The following is a 21,366-nucleotide window of genomic DNA, read 5'->3' as shown; positions in this document are numbered from 1 at the left end:
GGCGCAGTGGCGAAGGGGCCACCCGAGTGTGAAATCGCAGCACCCTGGGGCCTGTGTCAGAGGGAGATACAGTCTGTCAAGCTGCGTCGTCTCCCTTGGGACTTGAGATCGCTGCGCTTGCCCTGGGGCGGATCTTCACCGGGGAGGAGGAGAGCGAGCGCCCAAGCCCTACCCCTGCCTGCCCGTGCAATGCGCCCTCAAACTACCTCTCTCCTCCAAAATATGCTGCCAAAATCCCCACAGTCCCTGGTGTGCCCCAGCCATACAGTACCTTGTGCCCAGCGGCACGGCACCCCAGCTCGATGGTGTCACCTCCTCGGACCCCATCCCAGGGCCACGGATTCAGCTTGGATAGAAAAGGCAGCAAAGGACAGGAGGAGAAAAGAGTGCAGGGGCACAGAGGTTTCCCCTTTTCAAAGCTCCCACTGCCCCCAGGACACAGCCTGTTAGTGATTGCTGCGCAGGCAGGCCAACTGGTGTGTGTTCTCCACCTCCACTAATGATGGTGCTCTCCATCACCTTGCTCTCTCCATCCTCTCCATCCCAGACCCAGACCTATGGCAAGGACCCTTCCAGCCCCGTGGCACCATGTATCATTCTCCGGGATTCAGATCTATCTCTGTTCAGTAACTGCCCAGGGCATGGGCAAAGCAGGTCATCCCAAGCAAGTCTGGTCCCCATACCCTTGGAAGAGACTAAATAAACCCTTAATGGTCTTAGGTGTTCCTGATCAAGAGCAGGAGAAATGTCCTGATACTGTGTATGTCAGAATGTACTGGTACCCACACATCAAAGCCCAATGCTTGAGATCTGAAGTGGGTAAGTGATGGATTTCAGTGCCATAGGTGGCTCTTCTCCATCCTTACCAAACAAAAGTCACATCCCCTTTTTCTTCACCCCTTAGGAAAGGGACCAGCCACAGTTGCTGTCTTGGTCTCAGCTGAAGGAAGCAGCGCAGGAGACCTGCCCTAGCCAGAAGAGCCCTAATGGGGCTTTTACTGCTGGAGTCCCATCCTTGCAGCAGCTATGGCCTCTGGACTCTTTCTAGTGAGGTCTCTGCCACTCGCTGTCCTGGAGGGAGGCTGGGAGGGGAGGAGGAGAACAGCCAAAGGACGCTCTGGCTCAAGGTGACCAGACGTCCTCACTGGGCAACCGAGCTCCTCTGAGACAGGCCAGAGGACTTGGTCCCTGTATGTGCCTTCCCCTCTCCAATGGCTTTTGGGCAAGCGGAGCCCACAGCCTCTGCACCCCACCCCCCGAAGCCCCACGTGGGATGCAGGCACCAGCTCCCTGCGCTGGGTCGCAGCCCAGGCGGGGCTCTCCAGCACCCCATGCCCCACAGGGCAGGAACTGCCCTACGGCAGGGCCCTCCCAGCCCCGCGGCCGCATCTCCCTCCCTGCGGGCAGCACCCCCGGAGGGTGGCTTGCACCAGGGCAGTGCTGAAGCGGCCCCAGCACCGTCTCAGCCCTCCCCGCTGGGCATGCGGGGCTCCGGGCAAGTGAAAGTCCTGACCAAAACCGGTCGCTGCCCGCCGGTTCCACGCCTGACGCGATTTCACTTCCCTTTCCAGCCAGCGTGCCCAGCCGCTCGCTCCCTTGCCCCTCGCACACGTGCACACGCGCCTGGCTGCCGGGGAGCACCCTGCCTGGTTGCACTGCGCCGGCAGAGATGGCCGTGCCAAGCCTGGGGGGCTGCGGGTTCCTCCGAGGAGCTGTGAGAGCCCGGCCGCTATTCCTGAGCCTGTGACTCAGTTATTCCCCTTCTTTCTTAGTCAAAGTAAAACTCCCCAAGTCAGTGGGGGCACGCCAAGCACTTCCCTCTCTTGGCATGGCCCCGAGCTCTGAAGCTGCAAGCAGCCCGGCCAGCTCGGCACCCTCCACCTTGATGCTTGCGCTGAACAGGCTGCACTCGCCCCTGCACAGGTACCTACTGGGGGAGGACATCTCTCCATATCCCACCTCAACCATCTCCCTGCCTCTTGTGCACCCTGGGTGAGGAGCAGGGCTGTGGTGCAAGCACGGGAGCAGGAGGAGCATGCATCCAGTGGCAGGGTGCACCAGGAGCATCTCCGGGGGGGTCAGAAAAGCACAGCAGTGAGGGCTGAGGTGTCAGGAGAAAAAGCTCAGGCTCGTTCCAGGCCACATCTGAGCTCTACAGCGGAGAGTCCTGGGGAGGAGAGGGCGCCAGGAGCACTAGCTGTCCCTGGCAGGCAGCTCGCAGAAGTATAAGGGTAGGCACTAGCGAGCAGAAACCATCTTGCCTTGTGGACTGGTGGGGCTGGAGCCATGCACAGAAGCAGAGGACCCCCACAAAACAGCCAGTGCTCTGTCAGGACACCTGCCCCTGAAACAGCTCCCTGCTCCAAAGGCTTTGCTGTTCCTCTTGCCCCGGGGTGTTTCCACCTGCTGGTCTCCTTTTCCCAAAGGGGGATGCTCCTCTATCATCACCCTCTCACCTTCCCCCCTGAAATTGCCCCGCTGTGCTTCCCCCACGTCAATTGTCTCTTGGTGACCCCCAGCCCCTATTCCCGTGGGTCCCACTGTAGCACTGTCACACCCTGCCCCTCTCCCTTCCCTGCTTGGCTTAATGCAGGGGGGAGAGGGGGGAAGCGGAATGGGTCCTGGCATCTGCTGTACCACATTTACAGATTAACTCTGTGACCCCTCCAGTCAAATATATGCACCAGGGAAAGCCCAAACTGAGCTACCTACATGTTGCTTTTGACACAGAAGGTGAGGTTTACAATAGAGCTCAGGAGCTGATGGCTCCCGTTTCCGTACCTGGAGTGGAAACTTGAAGTTGCAAATGCATGGCAGGGAGCCTGGGGACAGCAGCTGTGATGTCCTCCTGCAAATAAAGTGCTCCCAGGTCCTGTTACGTGGAAGGATGTTGCAGCCTCATCGCTGTGATTGATCTTACCCTATTCCCTCCCATTTTCTAAGCCCTCTTTATCCCCCTCTACAGCTCTTTCATGCTCCCTTCCCGACCCATCTGCTTCCTCCTGGGCCAAGAAAACGATGTTTGAATTCACACATGATAACGCTTACTCACGGAGAAAAATCACCGCTGACTTCCCCAGCAGCACTCGCACGTGCGCCTGCTCACCAGCGTGGCCCAGGCTGCCCAGCCAGCTCAGGGCATCAGCCATCCCCCTCTTCATCTCCCCGATCTTCACCTTCCCTGCCCTTCGTAAGGGCTGTTGATCATTTTCGGAGCAGCAAAAGTTAAAGCTTGGTGAGTAGTTTCAACTGTTTGCATCTAAGACCTGAATACGCTTGATAATAGCACAAATGCATAATTAAAGAGCAGAAAAAATGACTCACTGGATAAGGAAATGTGCTTTTCTTATCTCCTCTGCAGAGGAACGAAAGCCCCAGGAACCTGGGACTCTGGTTAACTAAGTGCTTTTATTAAACAAATAAGCCTGCAAAGATATCAAATGAGCTATTTAAAAATTATGTCTTAATGCTGGAGTAAGAGAGCTTGATTTCTAGTGCTGTTTGCTCCAACCATGCACTGGGAGGGCCGGCTTCAGACAAGGTCGGCTGCTGGGATTCCCATGGAAAGCCCAGCAAGGAACAGGGCAGCGCCGGTGATCCCGGGAGCGGGGAGGAATGGCGGCATCCTGCGAGTGCTTGTGCACACATGAGCAACCAGACTCGTGTGAGCGGTTCCTCTGGTGTCAGGGGTGGGTGAAGTGACTCACGCACATGCTTGCAGAACCACCCGTAGCAGAAAATATCCACCGAAAGTTCACCTTGTGCTCGTGTGCGCCGGAAACCCAAAGGCTTGTCAATCAGAGAAGCCGTGAGGTGTTTATCAAGCAGACCCAGTTACCTTGGGAAAAACCTCTGACAGGATGCACCCGATGCCCTGGGAACTCCTCGGCACAGCTTGACATCTGCCCCGCATCCAGATGGTGCTTCTGGAAGGCTTTGGTTGCAGCCAACCCCCAAAGCGCGTTCGGCACCTCACCCCTGCGCCCCTTCCCAGCGCCTCTGTGCCAGCTGGTGGGAAGCACCCCCTCCTGAAAGGTCCCACTATGGCTCTCGGGAGCCAGTTTCTCAGGGCTCCAGCACAAACCTCCTCCTTTGGATCCACCAGGATGACCCAGCACGGCCCAGCCCCTCCTTTGCTCTGCCTTCTCAAAGCCAGCCAGGCTTAGGGACAAAATCCGGGAAGATTTTAGGAATAAGGTGGGAAAATGAAGGCTTCAAGAGATTCACCAACACCCTAAACCCGGACCCCTCCATAGGTGCTCTGCTTCTTACCAAGGATTTTTGTGGCACTGCATGGGGAGTTTGGTGTGGGGCAGCGCCCCGGTGGCACCTGCTCTGCTGAACATTGTCTCCTCCCCTTCTTGTTTAAAAGCTCCTGGAGCTGTGCTTGTCCATGAGGTTAAAGAAAAATGAGCAGGTGTCCTTAGCTACCTCTGCAAGGGGATTTGGACCTCTCCAGGGGTGATGCTGAGCACCTAAATTGGGCTTCTTCGGTGGGCTGCCCTTTGAAGACCCCTCCAGAGTTGCAGAGGGAGGGCGGTGGGTCGGCACTGCCTGGGCTCAAGCTCCCTCTGCCCATTCCCCTCCCTGCTCCAGAGAGCCCAAGAGGGACACAGCAGCACTGAGGACACAGGGGAACCACCCCCCTCCCCGATCCTGCCCTGGGGGAGCTGAGCCCTTGACCTCCCCTGCCAGGAGCAGGCAGTGGAGGGGAGCGAGGGGGGTTTCCAACCAGTGTCCTGGCTGCTCTTGCTGCTCTGCAGAGTGCGGTGGCACCCCCTTAGCGAGGCTTGAGTCCCTGGATGCTGCCCGGGCTCTCACAAGCCACGCCATGTCATGAGTGACACACCATTAGCTGAGCCCGGCTCTTCTGGCTGGACATCCCCGCAAGCAAATCCCCCGTCCCGCTCTGCCTGCAGCAGGGATGCTGTCCCCATCCCCACCCTAAGGATGGGTGGGAGCTCACACTGACCCCGTGGGTGGGTGGATGGAGGCCAGGTACCCCCCCAGCTTCACCTGCGGCTGGTTAGGGAGCATTCACGTGCCCTGGCAGTGCCGGGCAGCACCTCCAGCGCCGAAACAGAAACAAATGGCTGAAGGCGATGCACCGCCGTGCTGCAAACCTCCAAGCAGGTGGGTTCAGCTGGTTCAGGCATGCGTACGCTGGGGCAGAAACCTCCCTGGCACGCCAGGCTGAATGCAGAAACCTCCCCAGCGCTTGCAGCAGGGAGCCCCACTGCTGCGCTCCTGGGGCATGGAGGTCTCCAGCAGACAACTCCAGAGCCAAAAATGAAAGCTTGCTGAAGGTGAGGGGCTGTCTCCCTTTGAGCCCCCACCCTTTGCAGCTTGCTCCAGCAGCAACGGACAGGAAACTGGTTGGGTCAGCCTGGAAGTCAAAACTAAACTAAACAGCCCCGATTGCATTTTGCATAGTGCTTTGTTACAATGAACTACTTGCAGGAGAGCTGTAGCACCGACTCACTTACAGGAATGGTTTGGTGAATACACTTGAACAGGGCAACCTGAGAAAGTAGGAAGGTGCTTGCAAGCAACTCCAATGCAGAAGAAATTATGTTTGTCCTGATTGCACTCATTTGTTGCAGTTTACTCTGCTTCCTGCCATCCAATCACCCTTCTTCCCCGTACACAACTAACACCCCACTGCTCCCCACAATGGCAGCCCAGCCCCAGCACGGCTGCTCCACAGTCACACTCGTCAGCGCTGGCCACGGCAGCCATCCTAACGGAGATGCTAACAACCGGCAGCATGCCTGCATAACTTAAAGCACAGCTCAAACGGGGAACAGAACATACCAAAAACCCCCCCAAAACTCCTGTGGCACCTGCAGATTGCAGAAGTCTAGGCAGGAGTAAGGGTACAAGAGCCTGCATGGTTTCCAGTACTAACCACTGCTCCAGAAACAAGTTAGTTACCTGGCTTTTGTGGGTCCCTGAGCTGACTTTTGTGGCTGCCCTGCAGCTTCCCACCACCCCAGGCCCAGGCAGTGGTGGAAGGTGCAAGGCCAGCCTCCCTCACCCCCACCGCCGGGGAGCTCCAACTTTTCTGTTTGTCACCGCCAGACAATGCCCCGCGAGCGGCTGAGCCAAAGCAGTACAGGGATTTTGACTGTAGGCTGCTTGGCCGGTCAGATGCCAAACTCAAGCTGGTTTCAGCCCCGGAGCATTGAGAGGGGCTGCAGTGCTGCAGGAGGAATGAGCGGCACGTGTTTGGACATGAGTGCAGCCCCAATCCGGGATGAGAAGCAAGGAAGCGCGTTTCCGCTGAGCCGAAGCGGGCCCCGCGGCCGGCCGGCTGCCTCCGGCAGCGAGCTCGTCACTGCTGCGCTGTCGGCTGCGAGGCTGCAGCTGACAGCCTCCCCTCTCCTCCCTCTCCAGCCCAAGCACCTCCGTGCTGACAGCGTTTCATTAGTCTGCGGGGGCATCATCGTGCTTGCCAGTACCTCCACACCGTTCTCCGGCTTCTCACAGACCTTTGGGTACCAGCCTGGTGTAAAAAAGCTGGTTTAAATGCAGAATAACATTAGGAATTTCAATGACCGCATTAAGGATGTGATGTAGGAGAGAGCTGACAGGAGGATTTGGCTGGTGCCCCTCCTCTCCTGGCCGGCACCTGGGCACGACGCCTCAGCCATCCTGCCAAAACCTGGAGAAGCAACAGGGGAGCGATGCGCTGGGTGGGGAAGGAGAGGAAGGGAAGGGTGACGGGCTGCTGTGGGTGTAGAGCTGGGGAGGTGGAGAGGGACTGCCAGCACTCCTGTGCCGTGCTCACCCCCCGGCCTCCAAGGGACCCGTGGGCAAAGTCCATCGATTCCCTTTCAAAGGGAGGGTCCTCCCGACAGCTCACAGGGGCTCCCCCTGTAACAGCCCCACCGACTTCTGAGCCTTTGGGGCCTCAAAGGCTCTGGCTGAAAGAAGGATGGCTTGCAGCGGCACAGGCTGCCACAGGAAGGGAGATGCTGGGGGGGTGAGCAGTACTGCTGAGGCAGGCGGGCATAATCTCCCCTCCGAGATCCCTTTCCCCATTTCCTATCGCAGTGAGGGCACCCATAGGGGAGCGCTGCCACAGTCCACCGGGGAGGCTGCCCGTCCTCCCCTGGGGAATGTCTGGCCAGCACAGCTCCCTGGCTCACACTTGCCTTGCCCCTCCACGCTACACCCACGGAGGGCTGGACCACCTGAGGATGCAGGCAGGCTTCCGAGGGACCGTGTGGCAGCATAGCATCGCCCATCACCCAACCTAAACCCACACATTAGAGGCTGAGGGCAGATACAGCTTTATAGCCCCTAATAATCTCATCTCTAAGCTAGATAACTAGGACTGTAAATCCCTGGTGATAATCACAGACACCATGCCTGCAAGCTCTCCCCTGGCCCATTCACTTGGCTTGATGATGCTTTAAAGAGACATCTAATGAGGATAATCTGATTCAAATCCCCTCTGCTTTTGGGCAGCAGAGCAGTTCAGTCCCCCTCAAACCCCTTCTTCCTCCATGACTGTCTTTATTTCCCCTTCTCATATGAATCACTCCGGGGTTTCCTTTGCTTTTTGCATTACTGTTTTGATTCTTTGATATGACCACTGTGATCAAGATTCACTCCCTTTAGAACCTAATTAGCATGAAATCAGACTCACTTTTTACTCATAGTCTCATGGTAATAGAATGCTGGCCTATGCTTCAGCTCTCACTTCGGGTGCAAAGAACATTGCAGCCTGCTTAAAAAATTCCCTCTTTACCTGATTCAATCAGAACCACTTACGGGAGATCCGCACACATTTCAAGCTTGGCAAGAGAGTCAAGCTTTGGGAAGAGGGGAAGGTCTCAATCACACTCAGCTTTCAGCGCAGAGCAGATGGCAAACATACCGACTATATAATTTATAGGACACCATCACTACGTATTAGTCCCATGCAGTGGCTGAGCTCAGCCAAACCACGGCTCACGCACATGCAGAGGGGGCTCGTGCAGGTGATGCTCCACGTGCAACCTGGGCAAGAGGGAAGAGCCAGGTTCTGGAGAAAGCACATGCTTCACGTTTCATCTCCTTCATAACACAAAGCAGAGGACACAGTGCAGCAGCCCTGGCCCTGGAGGGGTTTTCTCTTCCCTGCAGGCCAGGAGAACGCTTCCCAGCCCGCAAACTTGTGTTCGAACTAGGTCAGTATTATGCAACATCTGTGCGCAAGCAACTCCCCTTCCCTTCCCCGGGAGCAGCTCATGCATGGCGGCACGATGGATGCCAGGCAGCCCAAGGCCAGGTGTTGGGGTTTCTGTGCACTTCTTCAGGGCCACCATGCCGTGCCAGCACGGCTTGGCGTGTAGGGCGCTGGGGGTCACGAAGCCCGAGGGGGACATGCACCACCACCGCAGTTCTATTTCCACAGTGCCTAAGCCTTCCTGCCCCTGCCTTTCACCTGGATGCCCACGCCTGCCGCTCAGCACAGCCAAGCAGCAATTCCAGGGAGGTGTGAAGGATCTGTAGGTGAGAACAGGAGGGAGAATTGCTCAGGATGGCCAAGTCAGGTTACAATGAAGGAGCAACAGGATGGAAAAGATCAAAAGGGAACAAGAGGTAATAAAAAAAAAAAAAAGCAAAAGCGAGGTGAAGGCAGCTCCAGCCCTGCCTCTAAGGAGCAGAGTTTTCAGCCCTTCTTTGCGTCGCTTAAAAGGAGCCTGGGCAGAGCCCTGGAGACAAGTGTGCGAGACCGAGACTACAGGTGCCCGGTGTGCCGGCAGAGAGTGACACTGTGCTATCCCAGGGCTTCCCCAGCTCCAATGCTTTTGATCCTCTGCGGCTTGGCATAACAGCACGAGGCACTGAGTCAACCCCTCAGTCCCACGGGGGAATGAGGATTAATTAGTTGATGCTGGCACATTGCTTTGAAGAGAGGTGCTCCACTGCAGCATGAGCCACAGGTTGTTACATACCGAGCTGAGTCAAACGCAGCCCTGGCTTCACATCTGTCACCTCTGGAAGAGCAAGAAAAGGAAACATAGCAGTGGCGGGGGGGAACTGAACGCTCACGCTGGGGCGATGCCAACACTGCTGTCAAACCTAGGAGAGCGGCCAGCACAGAGGTTCAGGAGAGCTTTGAGCTGACCGGTGCAGACAGCGACAGTGCCTCAAGGACTGCCGACCCTCGGCAAACACCCAAGGTGTTTCACCGACCCAAGCGCTGCGGCAACACAGGCAGCAGGGCAGGAGCGAGGCAGGCCCAGCCGCAGCACGGCACCGTCACCCCGTCACTGCGGGGTGGGCAGCCGGTGGGACCGGAGAGCTTCCATGGGAAGGCAGGAAAGGAAAATACGCCATGCTGCCAGAAAACAGGGGAAGCCTCCTTAACGTTTTTAATGCTAGCTGGGCTTTTTAGGTCTTTCCAAGCGCTCGCTAGCGTGCCTCTGCCTCGCTCCTGCATGTGGACTGCTCTAGAGCACGGGTGCTTCAGCTGGCCCTGGCACAGGTTGCTGTAGTGCGGAGAGGGTGGCAGGATCCGAAGGACAGAACAGCCTCTGAGCGCCAGGGCCAGGTTTCCCAAGGGGAGGTGGCTTCTCTCTTTGTTTTTGTCCTCGCCCCACCTCGGTGCTCCTTCCCGTGACGTGCAGAGCCCACGGGGCTCTCGCACCCAGCCCGCAGCTGCACCTGGGCCGGCGGCGAGGAGGCAGCCTGCGCGTATGTAAAACACGGGCTCTCTTTCACACACCACTGACTTCCTTCGGCAAAGGAGGTTGCAGGGTCGGGGGGGACAGGCACGGTGCCTTTCGTGGCTCCTCGCAAAACGCCCCACCACACAGCAAGCTCGAGGGGGACAAGGGCTGTCAGCATCATGGCATGCGTCAGCTCCCACAGAAGGAGCCCAGGGCAAGGGAAACATGTCCCAGCGTGGGCCAGGAGCCCATGCTACTCAGCTGCCAAGGAGTCTGAGCAAGTCACATCACTCCCAAGTCCCCTGCGCCGAACCTGTCTCGTGCACCGGTTCTTCACAGCCAAGACGGCCCCTCCTGTGCAGAGCTGACCCAAGGGGATGCCATCCTGCCTAGCATCACCACACCGTATTAATATTTAACAGTGAGGAAGAGATCCAGAGACTTTGATTTCTCCCACTGGCCAATTCAAGGATAATTGAACTGTGCAGGGAATTTCAGTGTTTCGGAGGGCGGTTTTGTTCCAGTTCACAACAAAACCCAATCATGCCACAGCGCCTTATGAGAAGGATCGCAGCCCAGTTTCAGGCAGCCTCCCTGCCTGCACCAAACACAGCCGATCTCAGGAGATACCTGGCAGGCAGGTCCCACCAAACCCTCCTCCCCTAGAACTCAGGTAAAAATCAAACTCTGCTAATTATGAAAAAAATGGTTTCTTCTGGATGTTTCTACCCACTTCCAGATTTGTGACCCAAACAAATGTCAGTTCGCCCTCATCACACCCCTCCAGCAGAGGCAGCTCCCCCTGTAGAGGCAGAGCAATTGAGGCATGGTGAATTTTAACACACGTGCCTAGGGTCATGCGAGAAATTGGCCACAGAGGCAAAACGAGCTCAGCGTTTCTGGCTCCCAGCTCTGGGCTGTGCCAGCTATTGCTTTCTCTTGCATATCAATCACTTTTCCCCACCAGTGAAGGACAGCTGGTCACTGAATGGAAAGTGGCAGTTGTTCAGCAGCCCACAGCAACACTGCACACCAGCTTAGGGTGGGAAGTGGAGAACACTCAGCGTGCAGCAGAGACTGCCAGGGGATCTGGGCCAGCTGAATGAAGACAGAGCAGCTGGAATCTGGCCAGAGCAAAGCCCAGTGCTCCTGCAAAATCAAGACAAGTTAAAAGCCCCACCAGAGAAAGCGTCTCCCTTGCTTTTGCCAGTAGAGCAGGTACCTCTGCCACAGCTCCGCAGGTCAGCTCCAGGCAGCAGAGAAGTCCCTTCTTGTCCGCTGCTGCTGTGGACAGTGGTCACGATCAGAGCTACCAAGCGGCTCTTACAGTGTGACCACAGCTGCTGACCTACCCAGCCAGCCCCATCAAACTACAAGTCTTGGCAAGCAGAGACACACAGTTTTAACCAGTCCCCAAAGCAAATATTAGAGGCAGCCTTGAATCTAAACCTCTACCACCAGTTTCAAGGTTTGGAGGGACAGATGAATCCCCAGGGCTGGATTTATCTCTGATCTTTGTTCCAGGACAGTGAGACCTTTTATTATAGGCACCGTACTGGTACACAGACTTTCTCTCCTGTTAGCATAGACCGAGCATATCATGTCTTATCACGCTTAAAAGTTGGTTTGATTTAACTGCTGGTGTGGCAAAGGCAGCAAAAAAACCCCTTCCCTTGGAAAACCCGGGCTAGCAGAGAGCTATAATCCCAACAGGTAATGCCAACCAAGCTGTTTTGTGCTGAAATCTCTCACAGAGCACCTCCGTGAGCAGCTCAGCTAGCAGGCTGAGGATACAAAATCTTCAAGTGATTGGGCTGAAGGCAAAATCCTGTGGGTGAGCCTGCCATAGCAGAAGAGACCCTATTACAGCATCATTTAGTTCCACCCAAAAAAAAAAAAAAAAAGCGCTGCATGACCAAAGCTTACACCAGTGCAACTGGTGCAAGGTCTTCTATACTAATTAAGCTGATTTTACACTAATTTTGCTGACATAGCTGACAAACAAAAACACATCCACAAACTGAAACAGTCAAACCAGCAACGCTCATGGGTACGGGTACTTTTGCCACAGAGAAGGGGATTTCTTTCTGTAAATCTCCGCAGGGACAGGGAACTGGGGCAGAGAGAGGAAGAGAAAGCAAGTAACTCCAAAACATTTCTGTTAGTTTAGATTTCAGCCAGCTTGGCAAGCTCTTTCATGATGTTTAAACACAACAGAACGTGAATCACTAGCTTTAATTCATCTTCAGGCCTTCCGTGCCTCTGATCCCAATCCAAGTACTACTTTCACAAGACCTTTATCAAACATTAGCCCTGGCTACTCCATCCAGATGAAAGATATCCTCAGCTGCCTTGTCTTCTCTGGTAGGGGCAGCGTTATGGCCTATCTAAACCAATAGCTGACAGTTCCTAGAGGTATTTACATAGTTGAAGCTGTAGCTTTAGATGTGTCCCAACTACTTTCAGTTGTAAAACATGATGGACCTTAGACACAGTGTCATAGTCTTAGATATGCTCCACTTCCCCTGCCAGTTCTAGTAAAGACTTTTTCCTAAGAGTAAGAAAAATATTTGCCCCAAGGTGAAGAGAGATGCTGCTCTTAAGGAACTAGTTTTTCTTTCGTTACCAGCTGGGATTCGGCCACCTGTAGGAAGTACAAACAGCATCTTTCTTCTTTGAAAGTAGTAGAAGGAAAGAAATACTGCATCTGAAACATAGCAGTGGAAAAAAACCCGTTTGAAGGTTCAGGAATGCACAGTAGCACGTGTGGGTTGCTACAAAGCATTCTGGGTGAACCAAAGAAAGTTTCATTTTCACCAGTTAAGAAAGCACAGCGAAATTACTCGAGGCCGAAGGGATTTTACCCGAGTCCAATAGTTATTAGAGGCAACTGGAGAACGACGTAGGAGACGGAAGAGTCTCCTTACCTTACAGCAGTTGTGGAGGACACGAAAGAATGGCTCATTTCATGCCGCAGCCCTTCCTTCCCTCCCCCCAGCTGCACCTGCACATCAAGAGCAAATCGAAACCAGTCTATTCTAAACCATGGTCTCATTTATTTTGAGGGACCCAAAGCGAGAGCGAGGCTGAGACAGCATAACCAACACAGAAACTTGTTTCTCAGCGTGATTGCTCCTCTCTGGTGGCAAAGTCCTGGCTAGTACCTTCAGGATCACAAAGCTAGCTGAAAGTAGGGCACGCCCATTGAGCTCCCAATCCTTCTACATGGCTACGAGAGTTTGCACATGTCTTTCTCCTTTGGGTTTTAGCCAGAGTCCAGCCCTTTTGGGCACCATAACACAGCTGAATGCTTTAGCTCCTTTTGTTCCAGCTGACAAACAACCTAGCCCTCCCCCGCCAGCAACAATACAACTGGAGCTAGGATTTGTGTGTCCTCTGAGCAAGGATACAGGCTTTGTGCCTTGCTGAGCTGTCTTTGCAAGGACTGCCAATGCTCACAGCTGATTAAGCCTGCAGTGCTGCTTTCTGCTTTTTCCTGCTCACAGACAGATGTCAGAAACAAGCTAAGCGAAACAGCACACGCAGTTAGAGCTCTGCACCTAGGAACATTAAAGCAGACTATTAGGGATTAAATAAATTAAACCAGAGGGGAGCTTAACACATCCTCTCTAGGCTTCATTTCTACCTGGCATGCAATTCTGGGTAAGAAACATCCCAGCGTTTCAAGAAACACTCCGTTCCGGAAGGAAGGTGGCTCAACTCAGTATGCAGGAAGGATTGTAATCTGGAAAGCTTTTGCCACCACCACGTGGCTGAAACAGTGAGTGCAGCCCACCAACTAACAAAAGTTCAAACAGCCAGCAAGGACCACCAGCCTTGCTGCCAGGGCAAACTGGGGCAGGTGGTCGTAGGTTTCAGAGCCTGTGCCACATACCTAAACAAAGAGCATACAACTAATTATTAAATAGCATACATTTTATTAAGTTAAAACTCCAAAACACACTACTGATTTGCAGTAAGAATAAGGCATGAATTACTATTGCTTAGATCCTTTTAGTTAAGGGACTATACACAGCATACACCAAATTTTCGAGAGACATGTATTTTCTCTATGTTGCTGTAGTCCAGTCTGCTGTATTTCATCTCTGGTCAGCTCCAAAGGCTGGGCTGTTAGGGTTATCCTGGGCTTGATAGACTAGGGTTGCCTGTTATCCTGGGCTTGATAGATGAAGCCTTTTTCTTTAAAACTCTAAGAGAAAGCTAAAGTGCTAGATTATCTTCTTCAGTCCCTTCCTCCCCAATTAGGTGTCAGGCATGGAAATACTGAGCCCTTCACTGGGAAGATGCTCACACAGCTGGGTCATTAACTGCCAACTGCAGTCTATCAAGAAGCTGCAGGACAGCCTTCCTTCCCCATTATTCTCTTGGTGGGGAGACAAAACCTGGCAGCGAGGTTTCACATTAGTCCAAGGTGCTGTATTTCATCTGAAAGGAAGCAGGGGCCTGCTGCCTCTTTTCTGGTACTTTGGGGACACAGAAACTAAGATACTCAACCGTGACATGCAGCATTTGGGATAGTGGCCTGTTCTTCTGATATTCTCTCAGTAAAACATGTAGCTCCTGGCCACTGGCAAAGTGGGTGAAACTCAGACTTAATCAGGAAATGGGATTCAGATGTAATAATGGATAGGAATCCCCAATTCAAACTCCCCTTCCCCCAGCACCTATACACTATCCACTGAACAGGAATCAAGCTTTTCTTGAGAGATTAGCAATGAAGAACAGCTCTGGATGAGTGGTCATGACAAGTCAGGCAAAAAAGCTTCCCAATGTGATTCCAACTGCAGCAGCTTGAATGCCTGAAGTGAAAAAAGCTGATGAATGTGGCTGAATTCTCACAATGAGAAGCTAGTCATCAGCAGAGTTCCTCATCAGTGAGCTGAAGGACAAGGCAGAAACTCCTGGTACGTGACCAGCACAGATCTGTAACATCCGGAGAAGTCGCTGAGCAGTGGCAACTCGTATCCCTTCCAACTGGAAACAAAATGGAGAAATTATTTAATCAATAGAAAAGCAGTGCTAAGCTATGACAAAAGAAAGAACTGGAGCAGGCATTAAGTATGGTTCGGAGCGGCTAGCTACCAAAAACCCCAAACAGGCCCATTTACTCCCCTAATACTAAGGAAGGTACAGTGTCATCAGCTGAAAACCCCGAAGGCCTTGCCAAAGGCACAGATATTACCTGCTGGCAGGGAAGCAGTCCCTGAGGGTGGAATGATAAGTACATGGAAAAGTGAAGTGTGCTACTGCTGAATGCCAAACTCTCCCTCCAGCTTTTCAGACCAAGCAGGTAATTGGAAAGAGTGGCGTATCAGATGGCAAAACAGTCTGTGAAGCAACAAAGCCTGGCTAACAGGAAGAATTACGTGGGCAAGAGAGTCACATGGCAAGTAACAGCTCAGGGGCTCCCAGGAAGAGAAAATGCCTCAGGGAACAAGCGTACCAAGGCTTTGCATATCAGAGAAGTCTTTGTTAATTTAGTCTTGGCTTCCTGAAGAAGCAGGTAATCTAGAAGACTCATTTCAAGGACAGTCAGACTCCTGTACCTCTACTGTTCTTGTAGAAAGAGTCTGGTCTCTGACACGCAAGACAGCAGCGTATGTACGTATATTTATTGCTAATGTAATGATGTTCCTAAGGATCAGAGAGCAGTGGAATTCACAAATCCCTTCAGACACCAAATAAGCACCTTACCTCCAGCTCACACAACAGCACAGGACTGCAGTAGACTTTTCCCAGTTTCCAGATGGCATTCATCTCTACGCTGCAGTAATTCACCCTGCCAACTACAGAAAAAGTTTTCCCACATTACAAGCCCCATAATCAACATTCAGCGAAGAAAAGTACGGGGAAATTCCACATCCACAAAATGATACAGAGCTAATTTTGAGAGCACCACAGAAAGTAAGGCAACAGTGAGCAGTACAAACAGAATGGTACGAGATTTGTGACAGAATTAGCACAGAAGTTGTTCATAATACTGACAGCAGGAATAGTATCGCCACATTACTGAGTACTGCAACATTAACATTCTGGATAAGGGATCAGTACACTATCAGCAGGGGCAGAATCTTCTACTCATTAATCAGAAGCCCTCCTGCCTCATGTGGTATCACAGGGTGATGTCTCCAAGGACTTCACTCTATCAGGAGAGCCATAGCACAAAACAATGCCACGACTCTTCTCCACCCCAGAATTAGGCCTCCGGACCCCCAAATTCCAGGGACATAGCACCTCTGTTCCAACAGTGAGCAGTATAGGCTGGCCCCTCCAGTTTCTCAGAGCTGAAGTAGGGAGGGTATGCAGGGAAGCACCCCCTCTGCTTTTTTGGGCGGGGGGCCAGGAAGAGAGATTAAAGGCACAACGGAGCCAGACAGCACACAGCATGGATACCAATCTTGTATTAAAACTATACTTAATAGTTCAGTAGCTCATCCATTTAGATTCATTTTATTACCACAGTATCACATGCTTCTTACTGCTCATTAAGATTATCATTAAGAGAGATCTGCAAGAGCAGATAGAACAGACTTCTGCAGTGCCACAGGAAAAAAAAAAAAATCAATAACACGAATCATATTCAGGGATTAGGGACACAGAAGAGAGGTCTGGCTGGCAAAAACAAAAAGGGAGAGCAAGTGAGCATGAGAGAAGAGAACTGTGTTTTGTCTAAGAAAATAAAAAAAGGGATATCAGTTCAGATACAATTTAAACAAAGCTTTTGACAAAGCCGCTTGTTTGTTTTGTTTCAAGTTAAGTCACTGCCCTGTTTTAAGGAAAGCAACAGTGATTTGTGCTGCTTGGAGAGGAGGAAGGCGGCAGATGCCATACGTACCCCCAGTGACAAGAAAGCACACTTTCCCCAGGAAGAAGCTGGCATCCACATGAGCTAGGGAAGCTTCGACATTCTTCAGGCTGTCAGAAAAGCACAGACAATCCAGTTGGACAGGGAGGTAAAACCAGTGCAGAATAAGGACAAAGGGAATAACTTTCAGAAGCACAATTAGAAAACCAGTGATGTTAACATCTGCTGATCTGTGAGCCAGCAGAGTTATGCTCTATGCTAAAAGCATGGCAGCAGAGACCTCTGCAATACCCACAGCTGTTTAATAATCCATAATATATCCTTTTTACCCAAGACTCAACAGTTAGACTTAGTCCGAGTGGTGTCCTCCATGATTTGCAGACACTAAGCATTGGAATTCATTAACATCCAACGAGACTTCAGCACTACTTCAGCTCTTTCAGAAGAGCTAGCCCACACATCTCTGCAGCACCATCTGTGCTGTAAGTATGCAGCTGGGCCTGTCATTTTTGGTAAATGAGAGCCCAGGATCATCAGTCACAAGTTAAGTAAGTAATAAAATGCTGACTTTTGTGCCTTAGCAAGTCTTTAGTTATGGCCTGGGGACACAAAATCATTTCTACAAAGATGAACACAAGATGAAAGAAAAGGGATCAATCCCTGCAGATCTTTCTCTTTTGCCTAGAGACATCTGCAGTGCTGATCCCACTTGACTAGCAGTATCAGTGAACTAGGGACACAGACACAGCAACTGGCTGGTTATCAGGCAGCACTGCCCAGCGCGCACCAGCCAGCTGCACATTACAGAACTTAACACCACCACCATCATTCCCATCTAATTTTACAGACAGCATCTTTCCAAAGCGCAGTTCATATCATCCCATGTCTGGATCCAGGAATAAATTCTGCCTTCTCTGCTATGGCAATTTAGCGCACAACAGGCATGTTATTGGACAGAGCGGTTCAGTCCTAATCCATTGCTGGAGGCCAGAAAACCACTCATGTACTACTGAGCTCTCCCACCACAGCAAGTCTTGGGTTTGAAATCCACTATTCAGTGATTCTGACACAGTAAAAAAATGTAGATTTAGCCATTGATCCAAGAAAGAATATCTGTTCCCCCTCTCATATTTTTGCCCTTCTTTTACCTGTATCTGTTCTTGATGTCAATGATAAACGCAATCAGATCTATCCTGGGCCGAAGGTGATCCCTCTCTGAAGGTAAGGGGAGGGATGTAGCAAGGTGACTACAAGAAAGATAATAAAGGTGCTGGTTTAACCGAATAGCTTGGCAATGCAGTATCCACTTAACCATAACCACATAACCATTGCAGTTCACCATGTAGCAAGTTACCAGGAAGCTCGGTAATTACTAAATACGTGGGCACTGAAGAGACACTGTGATTCTTTAAGTGGTATTCTCATATCTTAGGCCTACTCATAGTTGCTGACAGCCACGATGATACTTGCTAGACAAGGTTGTTTATAATGGGAAACTTATTAGAGCATAACAAGACTCACAGAAACATCTTCTCCGCACAGATCTGTATGGCAGTCATTTTATTTAATTGTGAAGAATAGTCCTTTCTAACAAAGTGAACCCCAATGCTTTACTGGTGTATTTTGCTGCCAAGTTTCAGTTAAAAAGTGTCAGTGCTTTCCTGTCACATTCCAGAGATACTGCTCATACACAGGAGAGGCTACCTTCTCAGGTGTCTATGTTACAGAAAGGTGTGTTGTATTCACAAAACCTTAAGCCAGAAATTTATCACTAGTATAAATTTATAGATGAAGTTATAACTCAGAAGAGCTTCTATTACACCATTACCCCCCTTTTTATCCCTTTCACTGTGTCAGGAGTTACTAGGTTAGTTTAGCCATCCCTTCTACATAATACCACCACTGCTGATACAGCTGTTGGAAGAAGAATTACAGGATGGAAATTTTTTGTGTCTCTTCCCACTACAAAAAAAAACCCAAATAAAAACAAAAAACAAACAAACAAAACAGGCTTCAGGAGCGTATATCTGGGCCTTCCACAGGGAAGAATATTAGCAGCACCATATTTTTGGAAGGTCACCTGAATGAAAGGTTGGACCAACAAAAATCCCAGTCTCTCTCAAAATCCACTTCCTCTCTGGAAGCCAAGAGAGAAACACTGATTTTGGTCTCCTTGGGGAATATGACTTCTAGTAATTATATCTTAAGGACTTAACAGTTTTCCTTGGCAGCCACAGACCACAGGACACATTCCCTTCTATTAATCATATGCAGTTTGTAGTTTTGTCTGCCAGTCCCCCAAAAAAGGTGTTTTGTTTCCTATAAATAAGGAAGGCATGATTTAACAAAAACATTCTGAAACTAACACAAGACATGAGCAAAGTGTGCTTGAAAGACACACTGCAACACAAACAAGCTTATAAATTTAAGGTGAAACTTAGAGAGAAGCTGTGGTGAAAGGACATCAGATCTCATTGTTGGGGGGTGGGGTAGACCAAAAAAGCCTCCATGATTTGGAATTCTACTATATTTAAACCAACATCACTAGATGATATCAGCAGCTTCCAGATATGTGCTACAGAAGCCTTTTTTTTTTTTTTCCCCTAGGGGTAAGAGACACAAAAACCCCAGCCCTGCAATTCTTCTCCTAACAGCTGTATCTGGCAGGTATGCTTGCCAGACAAGATACTATATTTCTTTGTAATGTGTATAATCCCAAAGCAACAGAGTGGGAAAAAACTGTCATGGACTTCTGCTTCCTCATGGACTTCTACTTCCCTAGTGATACTAGAGCAGGGACTTATCATGCTCTGTAGTAGAGCATAAGTTTCCATGCCTTTGGGTAGTTACCCAGCTGTAGTACCAGTAGCCATCTAGCTATGGCACTCCACAGCTCAGCAGATGCTGCAGGATTTGCATAGAAAATTGGGTAATTAATTTACTGTTAGTTAGCACAAACATCCAAGATGCCAAGATCAGAGCAGTACAGTTGCTCTAATTGGCTAGTAGAACATTAGCCTGGGTTTGCCTTTACTCCGTAGCCTTGGATTACAGCAGCGAAATAACACAAACACCTTCTGAAGGGCTAACTAAACTCATTTAGTCTTGGCAAGAGAGCTGTCAAGGACATTATATCATAAAAAAGTTAGTTAATCAAGCTTTTAAGACAGGACTTGTCATACAGCTAAAGTCAAAATTCCAAATGCATCTTAATAGCTTGAGGAGGAAAAGCACATGCATGCATATAAACCAGAAAACAGCTATGAAGAGCACCAAAAGTAATGGACATCTTTCAGGAAAACTTGTTTGCTTTCAAGTAGTTACAAGCATTGTACTTGTCCCAGTTCATCACAGGACGTTTAATTCCTGTATAAGTCTCTCTCCCAGGAGGGGAAAAAAAAAAAAAAATCTGTGCTCCTCTCATACCCTTGCACTTTATTAATCAAACACCTGTGCAACGCGCAAAGTGCAATGGTATGTGCATAGCGAGCGTGCAGAACGTGAGAATTATTTCCAGTCCTATATCTAATCACGCACAAACTGCTTGCCCCGGACACAGAGCGGTTTGCCTTCTGCAGATGCCAGCCGCATCTGTGCAGCAGTGCGCTCTGGCGTTCACAAGAGCAAGTGGCTTCTTTGAAATGAACGCCCCGCAGTTCCAGCTACCGCCACTTGGGTCGAAGCCGCACTTCTAAGCGATTTCGGTGCGTGCATTTCTGAAGCAGCAGCTTTGCGTCAAATCGCATGCCAGCCGCTGCTTTGGCTCCATCTCTTGGACAAAGTGGCAGAGGGCCCCTGTACGGACCCGCGGGCGGCGCATCCCCCTCCCCACCACTCACATACTGATCGTGAAGTTCTTCTTCTCTCGGAGGATCGCCTCCGCCAGCTTCTGCTGGAGGCCTTCGTCCGAACCCACCAGCTGCGCGGACAGGAGGGAAAAGCAGGGTGAGAGGCCGGCCCGGCCCCGCGGCCCGGGCCCCGCTCCCCGCCACCGCGCCGGGAACCCCGCGCCCACCGGCCCCGGGGGGCGGGGCCAGCCCCCGCGGCCGCATTTGCATATGGCAGCCAGGCGGCCTATCCCCGCGGGGGGCGGGGCCGGCGCGGCCGTTGCTGCCGAGGCGCGGCCGTTGCCCCTGAAGCGCGGCCCGCGGAGGGTGCGGGACAGGCGGACGCCGACCGCAGGGCCAGGCCCCGGCAAGGGCCGGCGGGGGCGAGGGGCGGCGAGGCGCCGCCGAGCCTACCAGGAAGACGGCGGAGTTGAGCGCCGGGAGCTTGTCGAAGGGCCGCACCACTGCCATCTTCGCGGGACACAGCACCGCCCGCCCGCCGGCATTCAAACCGCCGCCATGCCACGCGTCGCGCTGACGTAGCGCGTCGGGGGCGGGGCCTGAGGGGAGGGGCGGGGCTGCCGCCGCGCTTGCGCGTTGGGCCCGCCGGGAAGCGGGCGGGGGGGGTGCAGCGGCCTCGGCCCCCTCCTACCCCCCCGGGCACCCCCCCCCCCTCGCCCCCCGGGCCGGCCGGCCTCTGCCCAACCCGGCGCTCCCCTGCCCGCGATCCAGGCAGGGAGGAGCCCCTGCAGAAGCACTGCAGTTATGGATGTAGGCTGAGCTTTTCTCACTGCAAGGTCAGAGCGGGAGGATGACATGCAGTGGTGTAAAGCCCTCGGAGGTGCGATGTCTCCTCGGTGGCCTGTGGTCCGCCTTGCTGCATCTCTTGCGTTTTGCCTCGTCCCTGGGTTCGGCTCCAGGTCGGTGTGGAGGAGGGTCCAGGAACCCCTCAGCTGCCCTGGGGCTGGCTCTCCCTGCCCCTTCAAGCGAGGCACCTGGGCTGTGGACGTGCCAGGGCGAGGAGGAAGGCCGCAGGAGGACGAAGACA

At 52.2% G+C, this 21,366-nt stretch overlaps 1 protein-coding gene across 1 annotated transcript; it reads right to left on the bottom strand.

Annotated features, from left to right (window-relative positions):
- Positions 1 to 13,674: 13,674 nt before the first annotated feature.
- On the bottom strand, positions 13,675 to 20,789 carry CENPM (centromere protein M). The gene is made up of 6 exons (XM_075722511.1): positions 20,733 to 20,789; positions 20,331 to 20,410; positions 17,640 to 17,738; positions 16,522 to 16,601; positions 15,381 to 15,472; positions 13,675 to 14,660 (listed from the first exon to the last, which is right to left on the bottom strand). The coding sequence occupies exons 1-6, from the start codon at positions 20,787 to 20,789 to the stop codon at positions 14,535 to 14,537; spliced, it is 534 nt and encodes a 177-aa protein (XP_075578626.1). The 3' UTR covers positions 13,675 to 14,534.
- Positions 20,790 to 21,366: the final 577 nt, after the last annotated feature.

The sequence above is a fragment of the Pelecanus crispus genome, chromosome 1, assembly GCF_030463565.1.
Source record: "Pelecanus crispus isolate bPelCri1 chromosome 1, bPelCri1.pri, whole genome shotgun sequence".
In the NCBI taxonomy this organism is placed as follows: domain Eukaryota; kingdom Metazoa; phylum Chordata; class Aves; order Pelecaniformes; family Pelecanidae; genus Pelecanus; species Pelecanus crispus.
This window is presented reverse-complemented; position numbering and strand designations above follow the sequence as displayed.